The 23958-nt window shown below is 43.6% G+C and overlaps 1 protein-coding gene and 1 non-coding gene across 6 annotated transcripts in view; one reads left to right on the forward strand and one right to left on the reverse strand.

Annotated features, from left to right (window-relative positions):
• The window catches only part of shank2b (SH3 and multiple ankyrin repeat domains 2b), a 386266-nt gene that overhangs the window by 297613 nt on the left and 64695 nt on the right, over window positions 1–23958 (forward strand). For all 5 annotated transcript variants that reach the window (XM_075468229.1, XM_075468249.1, XM_075468215.1 and 2 more), the window contains 2 exons: window positions 865–947; window positions 4627–4751. In XM_075468229.1, the coding sequence (XP_075324344.1) occupies window positions 865–947; window positions 4627–4751 (208 nt within the window). The remainder of the gene's footprint in view (window positions 1–864; window positions 948–4626; window positions 4752–23958) is intronic.
• Window positions 3857–3928, reverse strand: trnat-ugu (transfer RNA threonine (anticodon UGU)). Its single transcript has one exon. It is a non-coding gene; the product is annotated as a tRNA-Thr (tRNA).

The following is a 23958-nucleotide window of genomic DNA, read 5'->3' on the forward strand; positions in this document are numbered from 1 at the left end:
TTTATCCTAGAAAAGAGAGGAACAAGAATCTGACAGCGCATCGAATATAAAGCAGACAGACTGACTTATTCCTTCCTTTATCTAGCCTTACTCCACCTGTCACCGGTCATCCACCCTCTTCCCCCCCATCCTCTCACCCGCCTCTCCAGCCCGTTACTTCTGTTGCTGTGGTTTCACATTGCGGAGTACAGCACACCTTGACGTCCGTCCACGCCGCGTTTCCACCGCTCCCTCCCTCCTTCTCTCCACCCCCCCAAACCCTGCGAGCTGCAGCCTTCCTCCCCGTCTCATCATGAGCCATTATTAGCCGCTATCACCGCCGGACTGATGTCGCTTCCTCTCGACGGCGCAGCACCGCCGCACCGCCGGTCGGAGCCTCCGCAGCAGCAGCAGCAGCAGCAGGCGCAGCAGCGGCGGCGGCGGTAACCGCGCGCGGCCAACCCCGCGTCTCCGCGCGGAGAAGCTGCGGCGGCTGCGGCGGCTGCAGGGAGTCTCAGGGCAAGAAGGCAGGAAGGGAGGCGCGTCTCTCTCCCCTGTGGTCGTTTCTTCTCCACTTTGTTTTTATTCTTTTGGCTCGTCTCTTTTCTGGAGATGCTGTGGCCGGTCTGCCGGGGCCGCTGCTGTCCTTCCGTTTGATAGAGACAGAGGCCGCCCGGAGGAGGAGGCGGAGGAGGAGGCGGAGGAGGAGGAGGAGGAGGCGGCAGCGGTGGTGGTGGTGGGGTGGGGTCGGGGTTGCCCAGCCCTGCCCTGGCCGGACTAGCTCTCCTCCAGCAGCATGAACCTCCACTCGGGCAGGGCGTCCGTGGCCATGCTGCGGATGATGGGCTGTGCTAACGGGCGCTCTGCTCGGCATCTCCTCCACAGTGACTGCGTGGTGGACGAGAAGACGGTGGTGCTCCAGAAGAAGGAGAATGAGGGCTTCGGCTTCGTCCTGCGGGGGGCCAAAGGTAGGATCATTTCCCTTCAACTTTTTTTGGGGGGGATTTCTGTCATTCGCAGTCTGTGTTTTTGTGTCTGTGCGTGTTTCCTAAACCTGAGCCCTGCAAACAGTGTGGAAAACATGCCAACAAAACCCTGCAAGATCATTATTATCATGCAAATAAGTTTTAAAAGCAACTTTGAGTTCCAGGTCAGTGGAATTAGATGGTTTGTGGTGACAGAATAGTGCTTTAACCCCCCCCCTTCAGAGCATAACGCCTTTAATTGAGAGAAGAAATCCCCTAATTGATCCACTCCGGGCTCAGTTTGAGGTGCTCCCACCATCCTCCACCTTTTCTCTGCCCAACACGAGTTGTTGTGATACAAGTGGCACATTCAGGCAGGTTGATGTTTCACCAAGCTGTGAGATTGGCTCTAAAAATAGCCGAATCGAGCTGCTGCGTCGGTTTCTGTTACGATTTCTAACCATGTCATAATCCACGTTGCGTTCCACAACTGGTGCTGTTTGATTGGTCCGCTCCCTGGTTACCGCTGAGAGGTTTTTTAGTAGATGTTCCTGTTTTTTTTGAGGAGTTGGAGAGGCAGAGAGAGAGAAAGGAGGAGGCAGAGAGATGGAGAAAGGCACTGACATGGAGGGAAAGAGGGATTTGGCTTGGAAAAACAAGAGGAATGTTCCAGTCATCCTGACACACACACTGCCATCACCCCGAGGGAACTGACCCAGCCGAGCTTATCCTGCACCGGGGTGAACACGCACATGAGCACGCAAACGTGCGCTGATGCTCGAGCTGTCACATAACCTCACATCCTCTTCTGTGCTCTGCGTTTCTGTCCTTTTTTTAGTTGTGCCACTCTTCCTCTCCTCCTTCTCCGTCACTGTATCTCACGCTCACACTCACAGAAAACACAGTCGTGTAAATCCTCCCGTGACATCCTTGTTATGCGCTCGTGGACTGTGTCTTCCAGTAAGAGGATGAGTTATAGGAAGTGTCACTTGTCACCACTGGTTTCTCCCAGCTGCAATATTTTTTTAACCTCCCCGAGAGCAAGGCGGGCTGGGTGGGCTGTGTGGAGCGAGTGGTCCCACAGCACAGCATGGATGGTGCTCTGATGTTACTGCATTACAAGCATCAATGAGAACAGGAAGGCATGTGCACATATTAGTGTTTTTAATACACTTTTCTCACAGTCTTAAAGGTGCTTTTTAGGATTTAGGGAAAGACCTTTGCTCATTTTCTGTCATCCTACATTGGAGCTCGATTGAAAAAATACATTAAATGTGGATCCAGCATCCATATCTTTTCACTTTCCTTCCTTTCCTTTCCTGTAATCTCTTTAAAGGAAGGTGTTTCTGAAGCTTTTTGGCCTGCTTGTACCTGACCATATTCAGAAGAATGTGTTAGTTTGTTTGTTTGCTTCTTTACGCTGTTTATGTGTATGCATACGAGGATATAACATTACAGCTAACGTCAAAGCTAACAAGAAGGAAAAAAAAGACATATTTTTGTAGACGTTCTGGTGGTTCAAGGGTTATGATGTGCACATGTGCACCACCTACCTTCTGACTGTTAGCATTTCACAGATTTTCCCACTTTCACACCTGGTGCATACTGTTTTGCTGCCTTTTTACACTCAGTGTGGTTACATGGCACTGAAAGGATCGGATAATTGGCAAAATTACAATAAGACTGAGGCTATGTTCGAAATCGCATACTACATACTGCATACTGATCGATCAGACAGTATGCAGGGCGTTTACCCACAATGCATTTCGCTCCTGCCCGAGCTGAAATCAGCCGGCCTGAAGCTGATTTCCCTTAAGCTCTAAACTCTGTAAACTTTAGCAACATTTGAAACATTTTCAGGAGAGAAAGTAGTCGTTTAGATCCCCAACGTGTTGAAAACCTGACAAAATACCGGCTGTTTACAATTTTGTTCCCACGAATTCGGCGCTACTAAAGCTAGCCGCAGTGAGCAACGCACTTCCTGTTATTTTCACAAAATAAAATACCCGTTGCCTTTTATCACAGGGAAAGCCATTACCATACAATTGGTGCTTTTGTTTTGAAAACAGGAAGTGAACCTACCCTCGTTGTAGCTAGCTTGAAACTGCCGTTTTGACAGGAAATGACGATCGGCGACGTAACGTTACGTTGCATCTTGGGTAGTTTGAGTATGAGTAGTGACCTCATGATGCATACCCAACATTTAGGAGAATCTAGTATGCATCCGGGAACTTCTCGCTTACTCAAACTCGCTTACTAACTCAAAAAGTTAGTATGAGTAGTATGAGTAGTAGGAGAAGCATGCGGTTTCGAACACAGACTGAGTTATTAAGTGCATGTAGACACCTTAATCTGACTAAGAACTGGATCGGATGGGATTCAGACCCCGAGATAACTGGGCTGAAAGTCACTCTAAACCTGCTTGTAGACGCTGAAGCTCGTGGTGAATCAGACTTTGCGTTCTGCGCATGCTCCAGATGTTTTCCCGGGGTCGTGACCCGGAAGTCAAAGGAGACGATATTCCTGTTGTTGTCGCCGTCAGAAAGAAACAAACAACGCGATGGAGAATGCTCCGTTGGGCATCGAGTTTGTGCAACAAGCAGCTCATCACAGAGCAAATGTAGAGGGACGTAGCTTCATCTGGCTCTGCGTTCTCCATCTTTCTCCAATGCCTGAGTTTGTTGTTGTTGTTGGTGGTGAAGAGGTCAACAGGAAGTGGCTCTATTAGCAACAGCTGGAATGGTTACAGCGCCACCTATCATACCGGGGTATGACACGCTTTGTGCCTCTGATCCCATTCATTCACCGTCATATATCCAAGGAGAATTACCCTTAATAACTCATTCTTTTTGTAATTTAGCCAATAATCTGATCCTTTCAGAGCCATGTGACACATTTACAAGCTTGGATGAAGGCATGGATGGGGGTTGAACCCACGATCTTTGGTTTACAAGACCAACGCCTTACCACTTGGCCACCATGCCTCCATAATGTAGAGGGCAGTTGTTCTAAAGATGGAGGGAAGAGAAACAGAAGATAGATGAAAAACATTAAATATACAGTTTTAATGATAAGAATGGTCGCTCACGCTCACTCTCCGGGCCTCAGATTGTCTGCAGGAAGAGTAAAGATAATGAAAGTTATTCATAGCTGCTCTGAATATTACTGCATTTTGATATTGAATATTGCACGAGGAACTGTGGCCCCAGAATGGAGAAAGACTTGGTTACCGAATCCAAAAGTCTATTTTACTCAGGAAGCTCTCTGACTGACCTGTAAGTCCACTTCAGCTGAAACAGTTACTGCAGACCTGACAGGCGATATTAACTGATGCATTCATAACTGTAGGAGTGTGTGAGCAGATCCACACAGTGTGTGGTTGGGATACCTTTTCCTGGTGATTAGAAACTTTGAGCTGAAGTGTCCCATCATCGTTTCACCATTAAAGGGGAACTCCGGGGCATTTGAAGCGCGTTTCCATTGCTAGAGGTTGTCAAATACTGACAGTAGGACACAGACTGGTGCAAATCGGCGCTCCCTGTGCGGAGATTGCGCTGTTTGCGCAGCCTGTCATGCTAGCCAAATCCCTTTAAGTCTCCTACTTGTTCTGACCTCTGACCTCTGACAGTTTGTCAGGAGCGAGTTTAGCATCAGTTTACTGACCCGTCGCTTTGTCCCGCAGCGGATACGCCCATCGAGGAGTTCACTCCCACGCCGGCCTTCCCCGCCCTGCAGTACCTGGAGTCGGTGGACGAGGGCGGCGTGGCATGGCAGGCGGGGCTCAGGACGGGGGACTTCCTCATCGAGGTAAGACCTGCTCCGTTTTCTAAAATGGTTTCCCTTTTTTTTTGGGTTGCAGAGGTTTCAGGATCTGATGTGAGCTTTGGTGTCTCAGCTGCTGGATTTAAAGCTTTTCTGGAAACGTTTGTATCCGACGCTGTAGAGCTCCACCTCTCTGTATGTAGGTTGTTATAGGCAGCCTCTTTATTGTGAAATCACATGTGTTCGTGGAGCTGGTGGGACCGCTGAGTCCTGCTGGCTTTGGGATGCTGACTCGTGGATGGAAGACGACATTTTGAGCGACAGTTTGCTGATTGTTAGGGGATGCAGTGGGAGTCTTACAGCCTGTCGACAGGCTGTCCGGTCATTGTTAAAGAAGGTGGAGAGTTCTGAGACATGATGACTTCTATCTGTTGAGATTTGCTTTGGAATTGTAAACCTACCGTGATGGGAAGAGGTGCAAAGATCTTTATATTACGGAGTGTTTGACGAAGTAATTGATTCTTCTGTTAAGACGCGTTGCAGCCGGAGCGACTCATTTACTTGCAGTTACCATGGTAACTTGGATTTTTAAAGAAGAAATGTGCTTATCTCACCGGTATTTGCCTGTGTCAGACCGCTGTGTTGTTTGCATGAAAACTGATGCTGGTGTCTCTGCTCAGCTGTCACAACTCACTTCTGTTTTTTTATAGCACTTATGAATGAGATTTGGTACATTGCTGTTCAATTAAAATGTTCTAAGTAAGGCTGGGCAACGATTAAAATGTTTAATCTAATTAATCACATGATTTCCCTGATTAATCACGATTAATCGCATTTGTACGCAAAATCCAAAAATGAATCCAAAAGTAGCGTATAGCTTTTAGCATTTAGCTTTATTTTAAATGTGCTGCCATATGAATGAAAGTGCCATAACATTTGTTGTGCAAACACACTTTTACCATCAGCATCTTTCTGTAGTTTTTATGTAGAAGCCTCGCTCCACTGTCTGTTTCCTTGAATGACTTGCTGCTATCAGTTGTGTGTTTTGCCTTTAAGTGATATTTTAGACTGGAACTACTACGCTGAGAAGACAATTCAACTTGGCTGTAAATGCAGGAGTTTTTTTAAATTTATTTTGAAATACGTGCTTTTATGTTGAAACAAGTAAAACAGGAAGTAGCGGCGGTTAGCTCCGTGAGCTTCGCACAGAGACTGAGGAGCACCTGTAGCGGTGATGTTAGCTGCTAGTTTATCTTTATTTTATTACTCCATGCTTCGTGGTGTTTGCTGTAACTGCGTGAATGTGATTCAACAGACTTTTACAATAATAAAACCTGCGTTAATGCGTGATAAAATATTAAATAATTAACGCGATAGTAACGAGTTAACTCGCCCAGCCCTAGTTCTAAGCTTGCATATTTTCTCTTGTTAAGTTCCGGACGCTTGATTTCAGCACCGGGAGCTGTCCACAGTACGACCCACCATGATAACAACCTGCTACTCGATGCAGGACGTGAAAAACGGTCTCAGTTTGGGTTTGATCGTTACCATCTGTAAGTTTCTTCTTGGATTTAGGAACAAATATCGTTGTGTCCTTGGCTGGAATTTATGCCAGCTTCTTAGGATGTGTTTATATTTGGTAAATAAATGAGATGGTGGCCGGTAATTCAATGCTCGGCCATGTGAAAACTGAAAATGAATCTACATTGTTAACTGAAAACAGGGGACCTCGTGCTGTGTTTCAGGTGCAGATTGTGGATCTGCTTCGCTTTGTATAATGAATCCAGGTTCACACTGCATTGGTTGAGTAGTTCATGCTGAACAACGTGCTTCTCTCCTGTTTGGGAGTTTTGAACTCAGCCGACTGATCTCAGGTTCCTGTCTCATCATTACTGCCACACTATATATGACAGAAGTAGCTCACAGTGATTCAATCTGTTTTGCTCACCTGGTTTCTGGGAGGAAGTCTCTCCCCGGCTCCTCTTCGACCCTGTTGGGATATTTTATGCTGGAAACATCGAAGAGGAAAGGAGCTGTCGCCAACGCTTCACCAAATTCTGCTCAGTTTCCCCAGCAGGCCTTCGGTTTAGCTGCTTGTTTATATTTTTCTTTAACTGGGTTTTCTTTAGTTCCGTCTCCTGAACCTCGAGCTTGTGCGGGCGTTGGCTCTGCTTCCTGGCTGATGACGCACCCGACGCTCCTCCCTCTTTGACTCCCTTGTCGGATATTCAGTTTGGGACGGCGCCTCACGGATCCTGTCTTTGAAGCGTTCAAACGCAACGATTGAAGGCGGCCAATCAGCCCACCGAATTGCCTCAGAGGGGGTTTTTTGTTTGTGACTTAGTGGTTAACACGCAGAGGTGGGTAGAGTAGCCAAAAATTGTACACACGTAAAAGTACTGATACTTCAGAATAATATGACTCAAGTAAAAGTAAAAAGTACTCATCCAAATAATTACTTGAGTGAGAGTAAAAAAGTGCTCGGTGAAAAAACTACTCAAGTACTGAGTAACTGTTGAGTACCGTCTGATTTATTTGTTAACACAAGCATTCAATCAGACAGACAAAAATACTAAATAATCATCTTTAGGCAAATTAGAGTTCATCCAATTGATAAAATAAATTAAAATGAATTAATTAATTACAAAATAGCTTAAATTAAAATAATCCAGGTAAATTCAAGAACTTCAATAAAAAATAAAAGAGACTTAGGAAATGTTTAAAACATATGTAACCCATATGTAACCTAAAAAACAAACATTCACCTATCCATGGGGGAAAAACGAGTTTAGGAAACTTAGCGCTACATGTTTCCTCAAGTTAGATGTTGAGTTTCTGCTGAATGTGCGTTTGTTTTGGTTGCCACAGAAGACACATAATGTAGCTGCTGTTTCTCACTCTTTGTAAGGTAAACATGCTTTCAGTATGAGGCCTCGTCTGCGTCTTCATTTCCCACCGTTGGTTCTGACACTTTTCATCTGTTTCTTTCTTTGTTTGCTACGACTGCTAATGCTAAAGCTAACCCGTCCCGCCGCTGAGATCGAGTACGGTCACGTGACCAGACTGCACGGCTGCGTCTGATTGGTGGAACACAGTCAGGTGGTAGAGCCTTTGGTGGAAGTCTCTCTCTCTGTCAGAATAAAACATTAAAATGAGGCGTACGCGGGGGGATAAAAATAATGAGGCGTAGAATACCAAAGAGGTAAGAAGAGAAGTAACCAGCTCATTGTAGCCTAATGTAGCGGAGTAAGAGGACAGTTTCTGCTGCACACATCTACTCAAGGAAAAGTAAAAAGTATAGAGATTTAAAACTACTCCTAGAAACATACCCAAGTAAATGTAACTCGTTGCTACCCACCTCTGTTAACACGACTATTGTTTATTACAGTAAGTCGTTCGCATTTTTGTGTTTCTTGAAACAAAACTCTGCATCTTATAAGTTGTGCATTTTTTCCATGACAGCTTGATGCTGCCGTGGCTTTCACAGTGAAAATTAGCCTCTGCTAAATGTAATATACCAGTTTGTACCAGTTTAACATGCACGATTGTGAGATGTGGAAACTGGAGCTAAAACAGGGACATTTAGTTGTAAAAAAAAGTGACACCAACAGCTAAAATGTTCATCCTGAAAAGCCAAATGACTGCAGGATTGTGGGTTTTACTGTCAAACGCTTTGTTTTCACGTTCAATATTATTCAAACAAATCTGATTTTTGTGTGTCTCACGCACTGTGTTGTGTAAGCTGTTTGGATCCCTTTGGGGTTATCTTCATAAAGCTTCCATAATGAGGATTTCTGTTCTTTCAAATGACTCGAAGTATTCTGAAAACGTGAACAGGGTTCCTTGCTGAAAGGCTTCAGAATCTTTCCTGCTGACCAGATTATTGCATAAAATGTCTTGTGCTGAATGTTGTTGCATGAATCTAAGTTAGTCATGCAGCCTCACATATTACAGATCCCATCGCAGCTGCTACGTTAGTCCGAGGAAAAGCACATTGTCTATTTTTGGGCTTGCTTTTTTTCTGACTGTGTCTGCGAGCAGCAGTGCACCGGCGATTGGTTTATGATGTGTTTCTGCTAAATGGAGCATCAAATGAGGAGAGCGGTCCGTATCTGTGTTTGCAGCCCACTTTTTCTTATCTCCTATTTGTTTTATCTCCACGTTTTCCTGACCCCTTATTAATCATCTCATTATTCTGCCTCAGTCTGAAGTCAACACTGCTGATGCATCTCAGGATGAATGTGTAGGAAAATGCATCAAAGGTTCCACTCATTCGCAGCCTCTAGGTAGATAGCCATCAACAGCTCCTATATTTAAGCAAATTATCGCTGCGCTGACTGATTCTCATTACTCTGAGTCAGAGATGGGGACTCGAGTCACTGTGACTTGGACTCGAGTCGACTCGAGTCGCTGTTTTGATGACTTGTGACTTGACTTGACAAAAAATAAAAGACTTGAGACTTGACTCGGACTTGGAAGTTAAAGACTCGGCACTTGACTTGACTTGAGGCTGAGAATGGCGTCATGATTGGATCCCTACCCTGTCAATCAGCCATGCCCTCTCTGCATACCTTAGTGTTTATTGGAGAGAATAAACTCATATCAGATATGCATCAACATGTCAGCGGGACCGAGAGTCGTTGTCTTCAGCTTTCATAATTACCATTTTGACGGCAAAAGACGAAAAATTAGCAAATATTATCCTGTTAGCCTAGTCGGTAGTTAGCTAACGTTAGCTTGATATGATACGGGGTGGACAGGTTGGACACATTGGCTAATGATGTTTACTGACAGTTACTTATATCTTTGTGTTTTCACTTTATTAAGATCAGATTCTGCAAGTAAAACTGCAATAATAAGGTGACTTGACTTTGACTTGACCAAGAAAAAATTACTTGGGACTTGAAAGCTAAGACTTGGGACTTACTTGAGACTTGAAAACTAAGACTTGGGACTTACTTGAGACTTGAAAACTAAGACTTGAGACTTACTTGAGACTTGAAAGCTAAGACTTAGGACTTACTTGAGACTTGAAAGCTAAGACTTGGGACTTACTTGAGACTTGAAAGCTAAGACTTAGGACTTACTTGAGACTTGAAAACTAAGACTTGAGACTTACTTGAGACTTGAAAGCTAAGACTTGAGACTTACTTGAGACTTGAAAGCTAAGACTTGGGACTTACTTGAGACTTGAAAGCTAAGACTTGGGACTTACTTGAGACTTGAAAGCTAAGACTTGGGACTTACTTGAGACTTGAAAGCTAAGACTTGGGACTTACTTGAGACTTGAAAACTAAGACTTGAGACTTACTTGAGACTTGAAAGCTAAGACTTGGGACTTACTTGAGACTTGAAAGCTAAGACTTGGGACTTACTTGAGACTTGAAAGCTAAGACTTGGGACTTACTTGAGACTTGAAAGCTAAGACTTGGGACTTACTTGAGACTTGAAAGCTAAGACTTGGGACTTACTTGAGACTTGAAAGCTAAGACTTGGGACTTACTTGAGACTTGAAAGCTAAGACTTGGGACTTACTTGAGACTTGAAAACTAAGACTTGAGACTTACTTGAGACTTGAAAGCTAAGACTTGGGACTTACTTGAGACTTGAAAGCTAAGACTTGGGACTTACTTGAGACTTGAAAGCTAAGACTTGGGACTTACTTGAGACTTGAAAGCTAAGACTTGGGACTTACTTGAGACTTGAAAACTAAGACTTGAGACTTACTTGAGACTTGAAAACTAAGACTTGAGACTTACTTGAGACTTGAAAGCTAAGACTTGGGACTTACTTGAGACTTGAAAGCTAAGACTTGGGACTTACTTGAGACTTGAAAGCTAAGACTTGGGACTTACTTGAGACTTGAAAGCTAAGACTTGGGACTTGGACATGTGTGACTTGGTCCCATCTCTGCTCTAAGTTGTACTTTGACTCCCGATCAAACAGCAGTTTTTCTCAAGCAAAGTAACTTCGAAAAGGATCATTGATGGCCGTGTTGGAGCAACTGAAACAAGGAGCATTCAGTGACGTTACTCCATCCACAGAAATATCACCTTTTTAAGGTGACGAGTGGTCGAAGCCGCCTGGATTCTTTTTATTTCCACGCCGTCCTCGTCGTCAGATCCCGTTGCGTCATCGGTCCTCAGCTAATCCCACCGACGGACGCTCAGGAACGATGCCGGACAGATGAGTTGACGCTTGCCAAATAGCACATTTTGTCGCACTCTAACCCCCTTTTGAAGTGGAGCCAATTACCTTCAGCCCAGCTGTCTCACCTGTCAGCGGGCGGTAATGGATTGTTCTGTCGTCGACTTGTTTGGGGCTTTGCTGGGATAACGTGACGCACTGTGACACTGGGTGACGTCTGCTCAAACAAACGCCAAAAAAGACCCCAGAGATGAGACGGTTAAAAGAAATAAAACCTTTACACCCGTTTGACACAACATGCAGCTTCCTCTGTACCCTGGCTTGTAACCGTTAGGATCCCTTTATAACGCATGACTGCAGTTATTCAATCCGATCATTTCAGATCACGGTCATAATCATCCTTAATCGCCCGTGTGAAAGTGAAACTGCCCTTTTCATGACATCATCTCATCATGTCTGCTGCTGCTGTTCAGCGGCTTCTCAGTGATGATTTCTGTTGTTCCTTTTCTCTGAGTCACCAGTAAGAACTTAAAGGGACAGTTCGCCTCTTCTGACATGAAGCTGTATGACATCCCATATCAGCAACATCATTTCTGAACATCTTCTTACCCCCTGCTGCGTCCTGTGAGCAGAGTTCCAGCCTCGTTTTGGTGCTGATGAAGGTAGTCCGGCTAGTTGGCTGGGGTTTAAAAAATAAAGCGTTTTGCTTCTCAAAACAATATGCGTTCAACAGAGTAATACATTTGCATCACAAAATGGTTCTCCAGGAAAAAGTCAGACCTCACAATCTCTTGGCCCTATTTTCTCTCCCTTCGTATCACTGCCTGCTGTGCAGACCGAAGTGCAGACCGAGCAGTCCTACGTTGTTTCCTGACCTGCAACCTGAGGTGTTCCACATCTTAGATTCGACGGCATTGTATTTGCTGGTCCACAGTTGGAGTTTGAGAACGAGGCCTTGACTCCTCACTTATTATTTCCTAACAAAGACAAAAGCTCATCTTTTGCATTGTGATGCTCAACATCTCACTGTGTCTGTAGTTAATTTGTTGTTCAGCGTTTTGCTGCATGACAACGTAGACGTTACGCACAAATTGTTAGATTTAGGAGTTCAACACACACTGTTAAAGGTAGAAAATACACTTAGAAAATACTATTTAGAGCAGGGATGTCCACATCCGGTCCTGCAGGTTTTAGATGTTTCCCTGCTTCTGCACACCTGATTCAGATCAGTGCATCATCAGCAGGCTGCTGCAGAACTTTACAACCTTCTGAAGAGCTCCATTTCACCTGAATCAGGTGTGTGGGAGCAGGGAAACGTCTAAAACCTGCAGTAACGCGGCCCTCTGGATGTCCCTGATTTAGAGGTTCCCAGCTTATCGTCTACAGATGCACTACTATGTGTTGGACATTTGGTCAAACGTACATATTACTGGTGATAATGAGCTCCTGTTTCAGTGAGCATCCTTTGATATTAATGAGCAGAAGTTTGTTTCTCACCTTAAATGCATCCGTAAACACATTTCTCATTCAGTGTTTTGGTGAAATCATCAGTTTTTAATTCCTTATTTAATTTCTTATTCCTCTACGGGTTTCTTCTTTTTTGTAGCACCTCAATCAAATCTGTTTAAAGTGCTTAAATCTTCTGAAATAAATCAACCGCGACTGCTCCAGATAAACTCTATAAGTGGTGTTTGCTCTTTATTCCTGACCTTAAAACAGTCAACACACGTGTGGAGGTATCCGGGGGGTAAAGGCTGATTTCACCTCCTCACTCGTTCAGAAGTGTGCCGAGAAAAGAAAGCTCTCAAAAACAGAAATAAATAGCGGCCGGTGCAGCCGTTCATCCTGCTCTGTGGTAGTCATGACACTGCGGAGATGCGGTTACCATGGCAGCCTGTCAGCTCTCGTACATAATCTCTTTACAGTCCCAGCAGATGACCGGCAGTATTCAGCTGCTAAACAGATTTCCAGTGAAGAGATGTCTCTGGCGTATTCTGCTGACAGGTGAATTGGGTCTCCTCACGTGTTCACCGCGGGCCGGAGAAGAAAATCTTTGGGCGTCATCGATTCGAAGGGCCGTCTGCAGTCCTCTTCAGGAGACATTTGTTAAGAGGAACGGTCTTAAGTCTTCAGTTGGTGAGCTGAATGACGGATGAAAAGACAAGAATTTGTGAAAGCACCTGGCCAATGCTTCATGTTCCATAGAGGGATGTGTGTGTGTTTAAACATCTGTTTCTGTGCCTGACAGAGTGCACGTGTGCACTGTTAGCATCTACAGGACACCAGCAGAACATATCCATTTGCATGCATGATTTAGGGCTCAGTCGAGCATCAATCTTTCATTGCCTCACGCAGCATGGCAGGATGACGCTCGCATGCATTTGCACTTGGATCGTTTTCCTAAATGTGACTGAAAAGGTGCTTGATGCTGTCCCCGTCGATAACTGCTGTGGTCGAGCAGAAGGCGCTTCGTACGGGTGCAGCGGGTTGACTCTGACTGATGGAGACACATTGATGGAATTTTAAACTTTCATGGTGTTTCTGCTTCTTTGAAAGGCCGAAGGTCTCCAAGCCGAAAGGTCAGAAGACTTTGGAGACAGACTCTTTCTTCTCCTCTCACACTTTCAAAGCAGAGCTCAGCCCTGCGGTCGCTCGTTATAACCGGGTGGTGAATCAGGAAGGGCTGCCCGTTCCGAGACCTGGCCGTCACCATGGGTGACTCCGTGGTGTCGGTTCATGGTATCGCTTAACTCTAACGCAGCGGCCCGCCTCCTCACTGGTAAACGCAAGCGTGACCACATATCCCCGGTCTTAGCTTCGCTGCATTGGCTCCCAGTTGCTTTTAAAATAGATTTTAAAATTTCGTTGTTTGTTTTTAAAGCTCTTAATGGCTTAGCCCCTCAGTATTTGACCGAGCTCCTTCATATCCACTCCCCCGCCAGATCACTGAGATCCTGGAATCAGCTCCTACTGGTCCCCCCTAAAACAAAACTCAAAACCAAAGGTGACCGAGCCTTTGTGGCAGCGGCCCCTCGGCTCTGGAATAACCTTCCCCGGCACATTCCATCTGCAGGATCTTTTGAGGCTTTTAAATCCTCCTTAAAAACCCACTTTTTCTCCCTAGCTTTTAATCATATTTAAGTAGACTCTTGGCTGATAACCTTGATTTGTTTTATATCTTTATTTTATTTATTTTTATGTATTTTATTTGAAATTATTTTATTGCACTGTGTTTTAGTATCTATTGATTTAACTGCTTGGAACGGTTGTATTATTCACTTTTACCTTTAATGCAGCTTTTATCCTGTACAGCACTTTGGTCAACCTCGGTTGTGTTTTAAATGTGCTCTATAAATAAAGTTTGAGTTGAGTTTAAAGAGTAGAAGTATATTAGAATAGTATCGGTATCGGTGCATCCCTGGTTTTAACTCTCAGAGCATTGCATGGTCAGGCTCCAGCTTTACATCACTGACCTGATCCTGCCTTACACCCCAGCTCGGGATCTGAGGTCTGTGGATCAGAACCTACTGATGGCTCCGCGCACTCGTTTCCGGACCAGAGGAGACCGATCCTTCCAGGCTGCTGCTCCCAGGCTTTGGAACCATCTTCCGCTCTCTCTGCCTTCGATGGAGTCTGTTGACGCCTTCAAAAGGCAACTTAAGACCTATTTATTGGTTCAGGTTTTTGCTTATTTGTCTTTGATTGTCACTGAGTTGCCTTTTAAACTTATGCTTGTATGTACTTCCTAACTGTGTGTTTCTGATCTGTGAAGGGCGCTGTACAAATAAAGCTTATTTACTCACTTACGTACTTACTTGAAGCCTTTTAGATTTAACTGTGGTTCTAACACTCGACCCAATTCTCTGCATACATCCTGAACCGATGTCTGAAGCACGGTTAAAGACAGCCCGGATGGATGGAAAGGCTATAGGCAAAGAGGCCGACTTCTTGTTCTGGTCCAGTAATTTTGACCTTTATTTGTCATTTGTTCCACTGCATTCTTCTGCATCTTCAGTTCATTCTGATGAGCGTGTAAAGCAGCTGTAGTTTTCTCATCTTCACGGTGATGATGAAGTTTATGTTGTTGTTTTTTAGATGTAAGAGACGTTTGAGACTCTCCTTTCAGTGCAAGAATAGAAGCTGCCACAGTGAGTCCTTATGTGAGAAGCTGGTTAACACCCTGCTGAAAGTTGTATTTGTCTTTTGTAAAACTCTCCTGCCAAGCGTATCCGGTCCTCTCCGTTCCTCACCCAGCCGTCAGGAACTTTAAAAGCCAAAGTCACCGCTGCACACCCTGAAACACTTTCCCAGTTCTCTTTTCTCTGTAGATGTGGGGGAAAAGTTTTTCATCTTTGACCAAAGTTATCAAAAAGCAGAGTTTATGACTTTCACTGGGAATGGTTCCATGTACCCTAACTTCCTCTGTGGGAGATCATGGAACATGTAGTCCAGCTGAACTCACTGCTCAGACCGTCTGTCTCTAAGTTACTTTAACAGTGATTCTGTCAGATGATTCTGTGGTTGTAAAATCAGGATTTTATTAGAGCAGAGCGACCGTCTGGAAATGCTTCGCTAAGTCTTAATGGGCTGATTTTCAGTCCCAATGTGTGAATGACTGCAGCTTTATTGGGATTTCAGGTGTATTTATATACGCTTCACTGTTTACTAAAAGATGACGAAAGTAGTCCAGCTAGTTGGCTGGGGTTTAAAAAATAAAGCGTTTTGCTTCTCAGAACAATATGCGTTCAACAGAGTAATACATTTGCATCACAAAATGGTTCTCCAGGAAAAAGTCAGACCTCATAATCTCTTGGCCCTATTTTCTCTCCCTTCGTATCACTGCCTGCTGTGTAGACCGTGCAGACCGAAGTGCAGACCGAGCAGTCTCCTGCCTCGGAGCAGCAAACACCGTAACAGGCGTTCAAGAGAATGGAGAACCATTTTGGTATGCAAATGTATTTCTCTGTTGAACACATATTGTTCTGAGAAGCAAAACGCTTTATTTTTTAAACCCCAGCCAACTAGCCGGACTACCTTCATCAACACCAAAACGAGGCTGGAACTCTGCTCACAGGACGCAGCAGGGGGTAAGAAGATGTTCAGAAATGATGTTGCTGATATGGGATGTTACACAGCTTCATGTCAAAAGAGGCGAACTGTCCCTTTAAGCTGGAAAGGGCCTGGATGTGGTGCATGTGCACAGTGTGTGTTGTTTATAAAATTTCTAATTCGCTTATCAGACCTCACAGTGAGGCCCCAGTTAAAGAGGAGCTAACATGAAGTCATTTTCACTTGATTTTAGCTGATTTTTTAAATGTTTGGACGGTGAATTTGATGTCCTCGGTGTCTCTTGAAGCCACAGCTTACAGAGGAAAAGGAGAGAGGGAGCAGCTAAAGACAGAGGAGGAATAAACATCTGACAAGTTCCAGGTGGAGCTACGAGTAGTTAGAAAGGGTGACTTCAGTCTCTGTATGGATGGATCTGTCATGGGTTTATTCTGCGTTTATTCCAGAGTTTATTCTCTGTTCTGCGAGCTGCATCCTTTGTTTATGTCCATGTGCTTTTTATCTCAATGCATGATGTATGAAGCTTCTATAAATGGTTGCCTTGTGTGCAGCAAGCCTGTTGGCGTTAGTTTGGCTCAGGTTGGGCTTGTCCTGACTTTAAACCCAAACATGAGAACAAACAGTGTGCAGGTTGGAAAAGAAAGACTTTCATTTAGTCTTTTTCCTGACTGACATCATTCATTTGATAAAATTACGGCTGATAAAAATCTAGTGCCAGCAGCGTTCGACAGTCAGTCTGTAAAGAGATAAGTTATCCGTGGTGATCTGTAACATTTAGCGAGAAGACTGAGCGAGAAGTTTACAAAATGTTTCAAAAGATTCAGAATAAATTATAATATTCTAAAGTTTTTTTTTGTGATTAACATGTTTTATTTACATTATTTCAACAATACAATAACAACAGTTACACCCCAGACACAGAAAATAGCTCCAAACAAGGTCAATACATCAAATTAGTGAAATAAGCGCTACGTCAGAGAAATAATTGCTTAACAGAAAATGAATAAATAACAATAAGAAGAAAACTGTTATCCACCACTACTTAAAACTTGCATCTCTCCACTATATGACCCCTTTCAGGAGCCCTTTAAAAAGTTCAAGTATTTGCCCCACTTTGCTTCATGGAGATCCAGTCTGCCCAGTCGTTAAGAGAGGGCACCCCCTCCCTCTTCCATCCCCTGATAAGTACTGGTCTGCCATTCATGATGCTGGTTTGGATATAACTTTTGATATGTTTATCCTGTCCTGTCAGAACTGAATGATCACCCAAAATAAATAATCTTGGGCTAAATGGCATTTGTATCTCTGCTATCTCACACAAATTATCATAACTATTTGTCCAAAATTGTTGGACTTTATCAAGGCAAGGCATCTTTATTTATATAACGCATTTCATACCACAGGCAACTCAATGTGCTTTACATAAAGACAAGGCATTTAAAAGAACAGCATAAAGCAGCATAAAAACAAGCAATTTAAAGAGAATTTAAAAATAGAATAAAAATTAAAACACTGTTAAAAGCAATCAAAGAAGAGGGGAAAAAGAAAGATATAAACTCAACCGTAAGCACACGGAAAGAGAAATGTTTTTAACCTGGATTTAAAAGTGCTTCCAGTTGGGGCTGATTTCAGTTCTGCTGGTAGTTTGTTCCAGTTGTGAGCAGCATAACAGCTAAAAGCTGCTTCACCGGGTCCAGTTTGAACTCTGGGCTCCACTATCTGACCTGAGTCAGTAGATCTCAGAGCTCTACTGGGTTTATACTCAGCTAGCATGTCATTCATGTGTTCTGGACCTAAACCATTCTGTGATTTGTAGACGAGCAGCAGAACTTTAAAATCTATTCTGCATCTGACCGGGAGCCGATGTAAAGACTTGAGAACTGGGGTGATGTGATGTGATCTCTTTGTTCTGGTTAAAACTCGGGCTGCAGCGTTCTGAATGAGCTGCAGCTGTTTGAGACTCTTTTGGGGGAGTCCAGTCAGAAGACCGTTACAGTAGTCGAGTCTGCTGGAGATTAAAGCATGAATCAGCTTCTCCTGATCTGTTTGGGACATGAAACCCTTCATTCTGGATATGTTCTTCAGTTGATAAAAGGCTGATTTGGTGACTGATTTGATATGATTGTTGAAGGTCAGGTCTGAGTCTATCAGCACGCCGAGGTTCCGGACTTGCTCTTTAGTTTCTAGAGACAGTGACTCAAGATGTTTACTGGCAGCAAACCTCTTCTCTTTGTTGCCAAACACAATGACCTCAGTTTTTTCTTGATTTAACTGAAGGAAATTTTGGTTCATCCACTTTTTGACTTGCTCTAAGCAGTCGCACAATGACTCTATAGGACTGCAGTCATCTGGAGACAGTGCCAGATATATCTGTGTGTCATCTGCATAGCTGTGGTAGTTGACTTTAGAGTTCTTCAGAATTTGACCCAGAGGCAGCATGTATAGAGTGAACAGAAGGGGTCCAAGAACTGACCCCTCACATGACCATAAAACATGAACTAAACTACCTTCCTCAGACTTGCATCGCCAGCAGTTTGATGTGGGAAACCGCATACTTCTCCTACTACTCCTACTAACTTTAACTTTTTTTAAGTTCCCGGATGCATACTAGATTCTCCGAAATGTTGGGTATGCATCATGAGGTTACTACTCATACTCAAACTACCCAAGATGCAACGTAACGTGACGTCGCCGATCGTCATTTCCTGTCAAAACGGCAGTTTCAAGCTAGCTACAACGAGGGTAGGTTCACTTCCTGTTTTCAAAACAAAAGCACCAATTGTATGGTAATGGCTTTCCCTATGATAAAAGGCAATGGGTATTTTATTTTGTGAAAATAACAGGAAGTGCGTTAGCTCACTGCGGCTAGCTTTAGTAGCGCCGAATTCGTGGGAACAAAATTGTAAACAGCCGGTATTTTGTCAGGTTTTCAACATGTTGGGGATCTAAACGACTACTTTCTCTCCTGAAAATGTTCAGATGTTGCTAAAGTTTACAGAGTTTAGAGCTTAAGGGAAATCAGCTTCAGGCCGGCTGATTTTGGCTCGGGCAGGAGCGAAATGCATTGTGGGTAAACGCTCTGCATACTGTCTGATCGATGAGTATGCAGTATGGAAGTAGTATGTAGTAGGCGGTTTCAAACAGGCAATTAGAATTTTTATGTATTATATCAACAAAAAACCTATATATCAGTGTATTAAATGTCAATAACATGAATAAATGTCCTGAAATCAGTGTTTTTTGCTCTCGGCTTCCTCTCAGTGTGTGAAATCTGGAGGAAATGTGGTCACCGGTGGGAGCTCGGACGAAATGTTTGTCTTTTCCACAGACTGGTTGTTGTGGCGCGTGAGATGCATTAATGTGCGTTTAAAGCTGTGCTTGCAGGACATGACATGCATGAAAAGTTCTCCGCTTCATCTGCATGCGCCTTCTATTTGTGCGCTGGAGTGTGCAGCCGTGTGTGTTCGCAGCGGAGGTAGATGGAGTGGAGCGCCTCTCTTATATAACTTTAGCCGAGAGAGGGGATGTGTGAGCGGTGTAACATGCAGATGCATCTGCCTTTCTGTGCCCCCAGGTGTGTGTGTGTGGGGGGGGTTCTGCATCCCTCTGAGGACTGAATGCAGCGAACGACTGTCAGTTGTGCAGTGAACTAGCACAGGCAGTCCTCACCGTTTCTTTTTCCAAACACTCTGAAAGAAAAGCGGGGGGGGGCTTTTTCATTTCTGTGCAGCTGCCAGCTCACCGACGGCGTCTCTAAACTCTAAAATCTCATATTCCAGCCGCACTGGAAGCTTCCAGCGTTAATGTGACGGCCCAGCTGCGGCTTTGTAATGAAGTAAAAACCTAACTTCCAGCGGAAAAGGGCTATCTTTAGTTGTCTATTTGTGAGAATACAGTTCTGTGGAAAAGTCTTGATCCTCCTCTCGTTTCTTTGTTTTGTATCCCAGGAGCCAGACTTTCATTTAAAGGGCAATTTCACAAAGAACTTATTTTAAAATTGTATTTGTTCGATTACCCTTTGTACTTTGTTAGCCTGTCACAGAGACATATCATTTGTTCCCATTTCTTTAGCTGCATGTGTGAAAAACAGCAAAGATAACACAGTGTGACAGACAGAAAACAGGATTTCTGCAGCAACAAGGTGATTCCCAAAGAACTGTTAGCTGAAAACTTGGCATATCTCAGCATGGTGTGCAGTGTGTCCTTAAAACATTTGAGGAAACTGGACAAGTGGAGGACAGAAGAAGAAGTGTCAGGCCTAAAGAACTATCTCCAGCAGATGAACAGGATCTGAAAGTGATGTCCTTAAGAAAGAGGAAAACATCCAGCAAAGACCTGACACAGGAGCTGAGAGATGCATCTGGACCTTCAGCTGATCCATCTGCTGTTGGCCCAAGCCTCATCAGAAATGGGCTCCATGGAAGGGTGGCTGTCAGGAAGCCGTTCTTAAGGAAGGGAAACAGGGAGAAAAGGCTGAGCTGGGCCAAAGGACACAAGAAGTGGGCTGAAAATCAGTGGCAGCAGGTCTGGTGGAGGGATGAATCCTCCCCAGAGCCCGGAGCTCAACATTACTGAAGCAGTGTGGGATCATGTTGGCAGAGAACGCAACAAAAGGCAGCCCACATCCAAAGAAGAGCTTTGGGATGTCCTTCAAGAAGCCTGGAGAACTATTCCTGAAGACTCCTTAAAGAAAGGACAGAAAGCTCGTCTGAGAGGGTTCAGGCTGTGCTGGAGGAGAAAGAAGCTCAGAGCAGATATTCACTTTAAAGCTGCTCACAACTGAACTAACTCTGCTTCTGCCTCAGATTCTGGGTTTATATTACATATATTATATGTTTCAGTAAATCACTGCAGCTGTTTCCTGTTTTCCTGGCTAAACAAAAATAAATCAGGACTTCTTAAAGTCAGTTTAGATTGTATTCTCTCCATTCTTCTCTTAGAATAATCAGAATAATTTTTAGGAGTTCTCTTTCAGAGCTGAAGCCTCAGTTCATTGTTTAATCTCTCACAGTTCAGATCCAACCAGTTGTCCTGATATCTGAAATGATCCTGCATTTGAAACATTGCCGTTCTTTATCTGAATCTCTGCAGGAACATGCAGTGACACGCTTTTAAACGCAGATTTTATGTCATTTATGGCAGATTTTGTTTGTTTCTTGCTGCCTGATCTCACGTTGGGATCTGAATACCAGCTTGCATCGTAGAGTTCTAAATGCGAGGACAGAATCATTTTACATGAATTAATCATTTCATTGCAGCTGAAAACAGACTTTGTAGAAAGTCTGAGCACATTCTGTCTTTGTTTCGGGGCTTTGCATGAGGTCTCTGTGCCCCTGATGGGATAACAGGCGTTATTGTCCTTGACCCAGTAATGCCTGACTGGGTAGCTAGTTTGCCGTGCAGCAGCATGGCTGACCAGGGGCCAAATGGAGATGTTTGCTGGCTTATTGAGAGAAATACTGAGCTTTTATTTCAATTATTTGAATCCCCATGATTTTAATGTAAGAGTCGATATTAAAGAAGGTAAGATGACATCATTCCTGCCACATTAAAAACTCTATATTCGATTTTTTTATCACGGCTACTTCTCACAGAAACATCCTTGTTTTCTATTTGGATCAAATGGCTGCAGTCGGTCTGTGTGAATATTACAGCATGAGGAAATGAAACTGTTTAATGACTGAACCTGATGTATATTTAATGCTAATGTTTGCAAAGGGACAAAGTCTCCTGCATTTCTATTTTAAAAAAACATGATAAATGATAAATAAACAGATAAAATGATCTCCTGATTCTGATCGGTCTGCATGCACCATGCATTCTGTGCTTTAAATGTAAATGTACTTTATTTATGCAGCCCTTTACAGACAATCCTTACGGTGTACCAAAGTGCTTTACAGCAGGTAATAAATAAAGAGAAGAAGAAGTAAAAACAAATAAAAACAATAAAAGAACAGTGAAAGCAATAAAATACAACAAGAATGAGATAAAATAAGATAAAAGTGTCATCATGTTACTGGGTATAAAAGCCATCCTAAATAAGCAGGTTTTTAGCCCAGATGTGAAGAGGCCCAGGTCAGAAATAAGACGCAGCTGGACGGGGGGCTTATTCCAGAGCCTGGGGGCAGCTTTGGGAAAAGGCTCGCTCACCCCAGGGTTTGTATTCTGACCTGGGCACTTCCAGCAGAAACTGATCTGTTGGCCTCAGAGCTCTACCAGGACTGTTAAAAGCTCAGATAAATACGACGGGGCGAGGCCGTTAAGAGCTTTAAAAACCAACATTAAAAGTTTAAAATCAGTTCTATAAAGGACAGGAAGCCGATGGAGGGAGTTAAGAACAGGAGTGATGTGCACACGTCTGTTGGTGTTGGTTAAAGACGGGCAGCAGCGTTCTGCAGCAGCTGAAGGCGGCTGAGAGAAGACTGGGAGACGCCCACATAAAGAGCATTAAAACAGTCTGACCTTCAACTTATCAGGGCATGGACGGCTTTCTCAAGGTCATGACGACTTAAAAACATTTTAACTTTGGCCAGGAGACGCAGCTGGAAAAAACTAGTCCTGACGACATTGTTCATTTGTTTGTCCGACCTCAGATCAGAGGTCAAAGGCCACTCCCAGATTTCTGACGGTTGAACTAATGCTGCGGCTACACGGAAACGTTTTTCACTGTAAACGATACTTTTTCTTATCGTTTCGCTGTCGCGGCCACACGGAGCCGGCGTTCCCACTACCCCAAAACGATAGTTTTTGAAAACGGGTTCCAGAGTGGGAAAGTTTGAAAACGGCCTCGTTTCGTTTCCATTGTTACAGCTAAAACGTTTTTGCGTCAGTCACACGTTGACGCTGGGAGCCAATTTTAACACTTCTCTATTGTCTCACAGCGTGGCGTGACACAGTGGCGTGTGTACTGCATCGTTTCATCGTTTTCGTCTGGACCAGCAGCGCGTTTCCGTGTGGTCGCAAGAATTTTCGTACCCGTTTTCAAAAAAAACCTTGTTTCGTTTTCGTGTAGCCGTAGTCTAAGCTTTGAAGACGAGGTGCCAAAGTAAGAGTTGTAAGTTGTAATCCTGTTGGAAGAGTGTTTAAGACCAATATTCTCTTACAGATAAAACCCACTTTTCTGCTTTAGCTTTTTAACAGATCATTTTATTGTACTATCACGCTTTTGGGGGCATCATTTTCAGAGTCATCGTGTTATTTTCCAAAAGATGAACGTGAACAAGTCATTATCCTAAAAAAATCAGGTGAAAATTTATCTCTAGAGCACTTGACCAAAGTGCTGCTCAAGCTGAGCAAACAAAAGCAACCGCTGTGTCAGCTGCACAACATCAACTAAATCAAACAATGAAGTATTATCGGATAAAACAACAGTCGGGCAGATGAAACAAACGACAGAAACCAGAACGTCCGGCTCAACCAGGACTAAAAGCCACATTGGCAGGTTATATTCAGAGGTGGGTAGAGCAGCCAAAAACTGTACCCAAGTAAAAGTACTGTTACTTCAGAATAATATGACTCAAGTAAAAGTAAAAAGTAGTCATCCAAATAATTACTTGAGTAAGAGTAAAAAACTACTCGAGTACTGAGTAACTGTTGAGTAACGTCTGATTTATTTGTTAACACAAGCATTCAATCAGACAGACAAAAATACTAAATAATCATCTTTAGGCTAATTAGAGTTCATCCAGTTGATAAAATTAATTAAAATAAATTAATTAATTACAAAATAGCTTAAATTAAAATATTCCAGGTAAATTCAAGAACTTCAATAAAAAATAAAAGAGACTTAGGAAATGTTTAAAACATATGTAACCCATATGTAACCTAAAAAACAAACATTCACCTATCCATGGGGGGAAAAACGAGTTTAGGAAACTTAGCGCTACATGTTTCCTCAAGTTAGATGTTGAGTTTCTGCTGAAATGTGCGTTTGTTTTGGTTGACACAGAAGACACATAATGTAGCTGCTGTTTCTCACTCTTTGTAAGGTAAACATGCTTTCAGTATGAGGCCTCGTCTGCGTCTTCATTTCCCACCG

Source organism: Odontesthes bonariensis, chromosome 1 (assembly GCF_027942865.1).
Source record: "Odontesthes bonariensis isolate fOdoBon6 chromosome 1, fOdoBon6.hap1, whole genome shotgun sequence".
NCBI classification, from domain to species: domain Eukaryota; kingdom Metazoa; phylum Chordata; class Actinopteri; order Atheriniformes; family Atherinopsidae; genus Odontesthes; species Odontesthes bonariensis.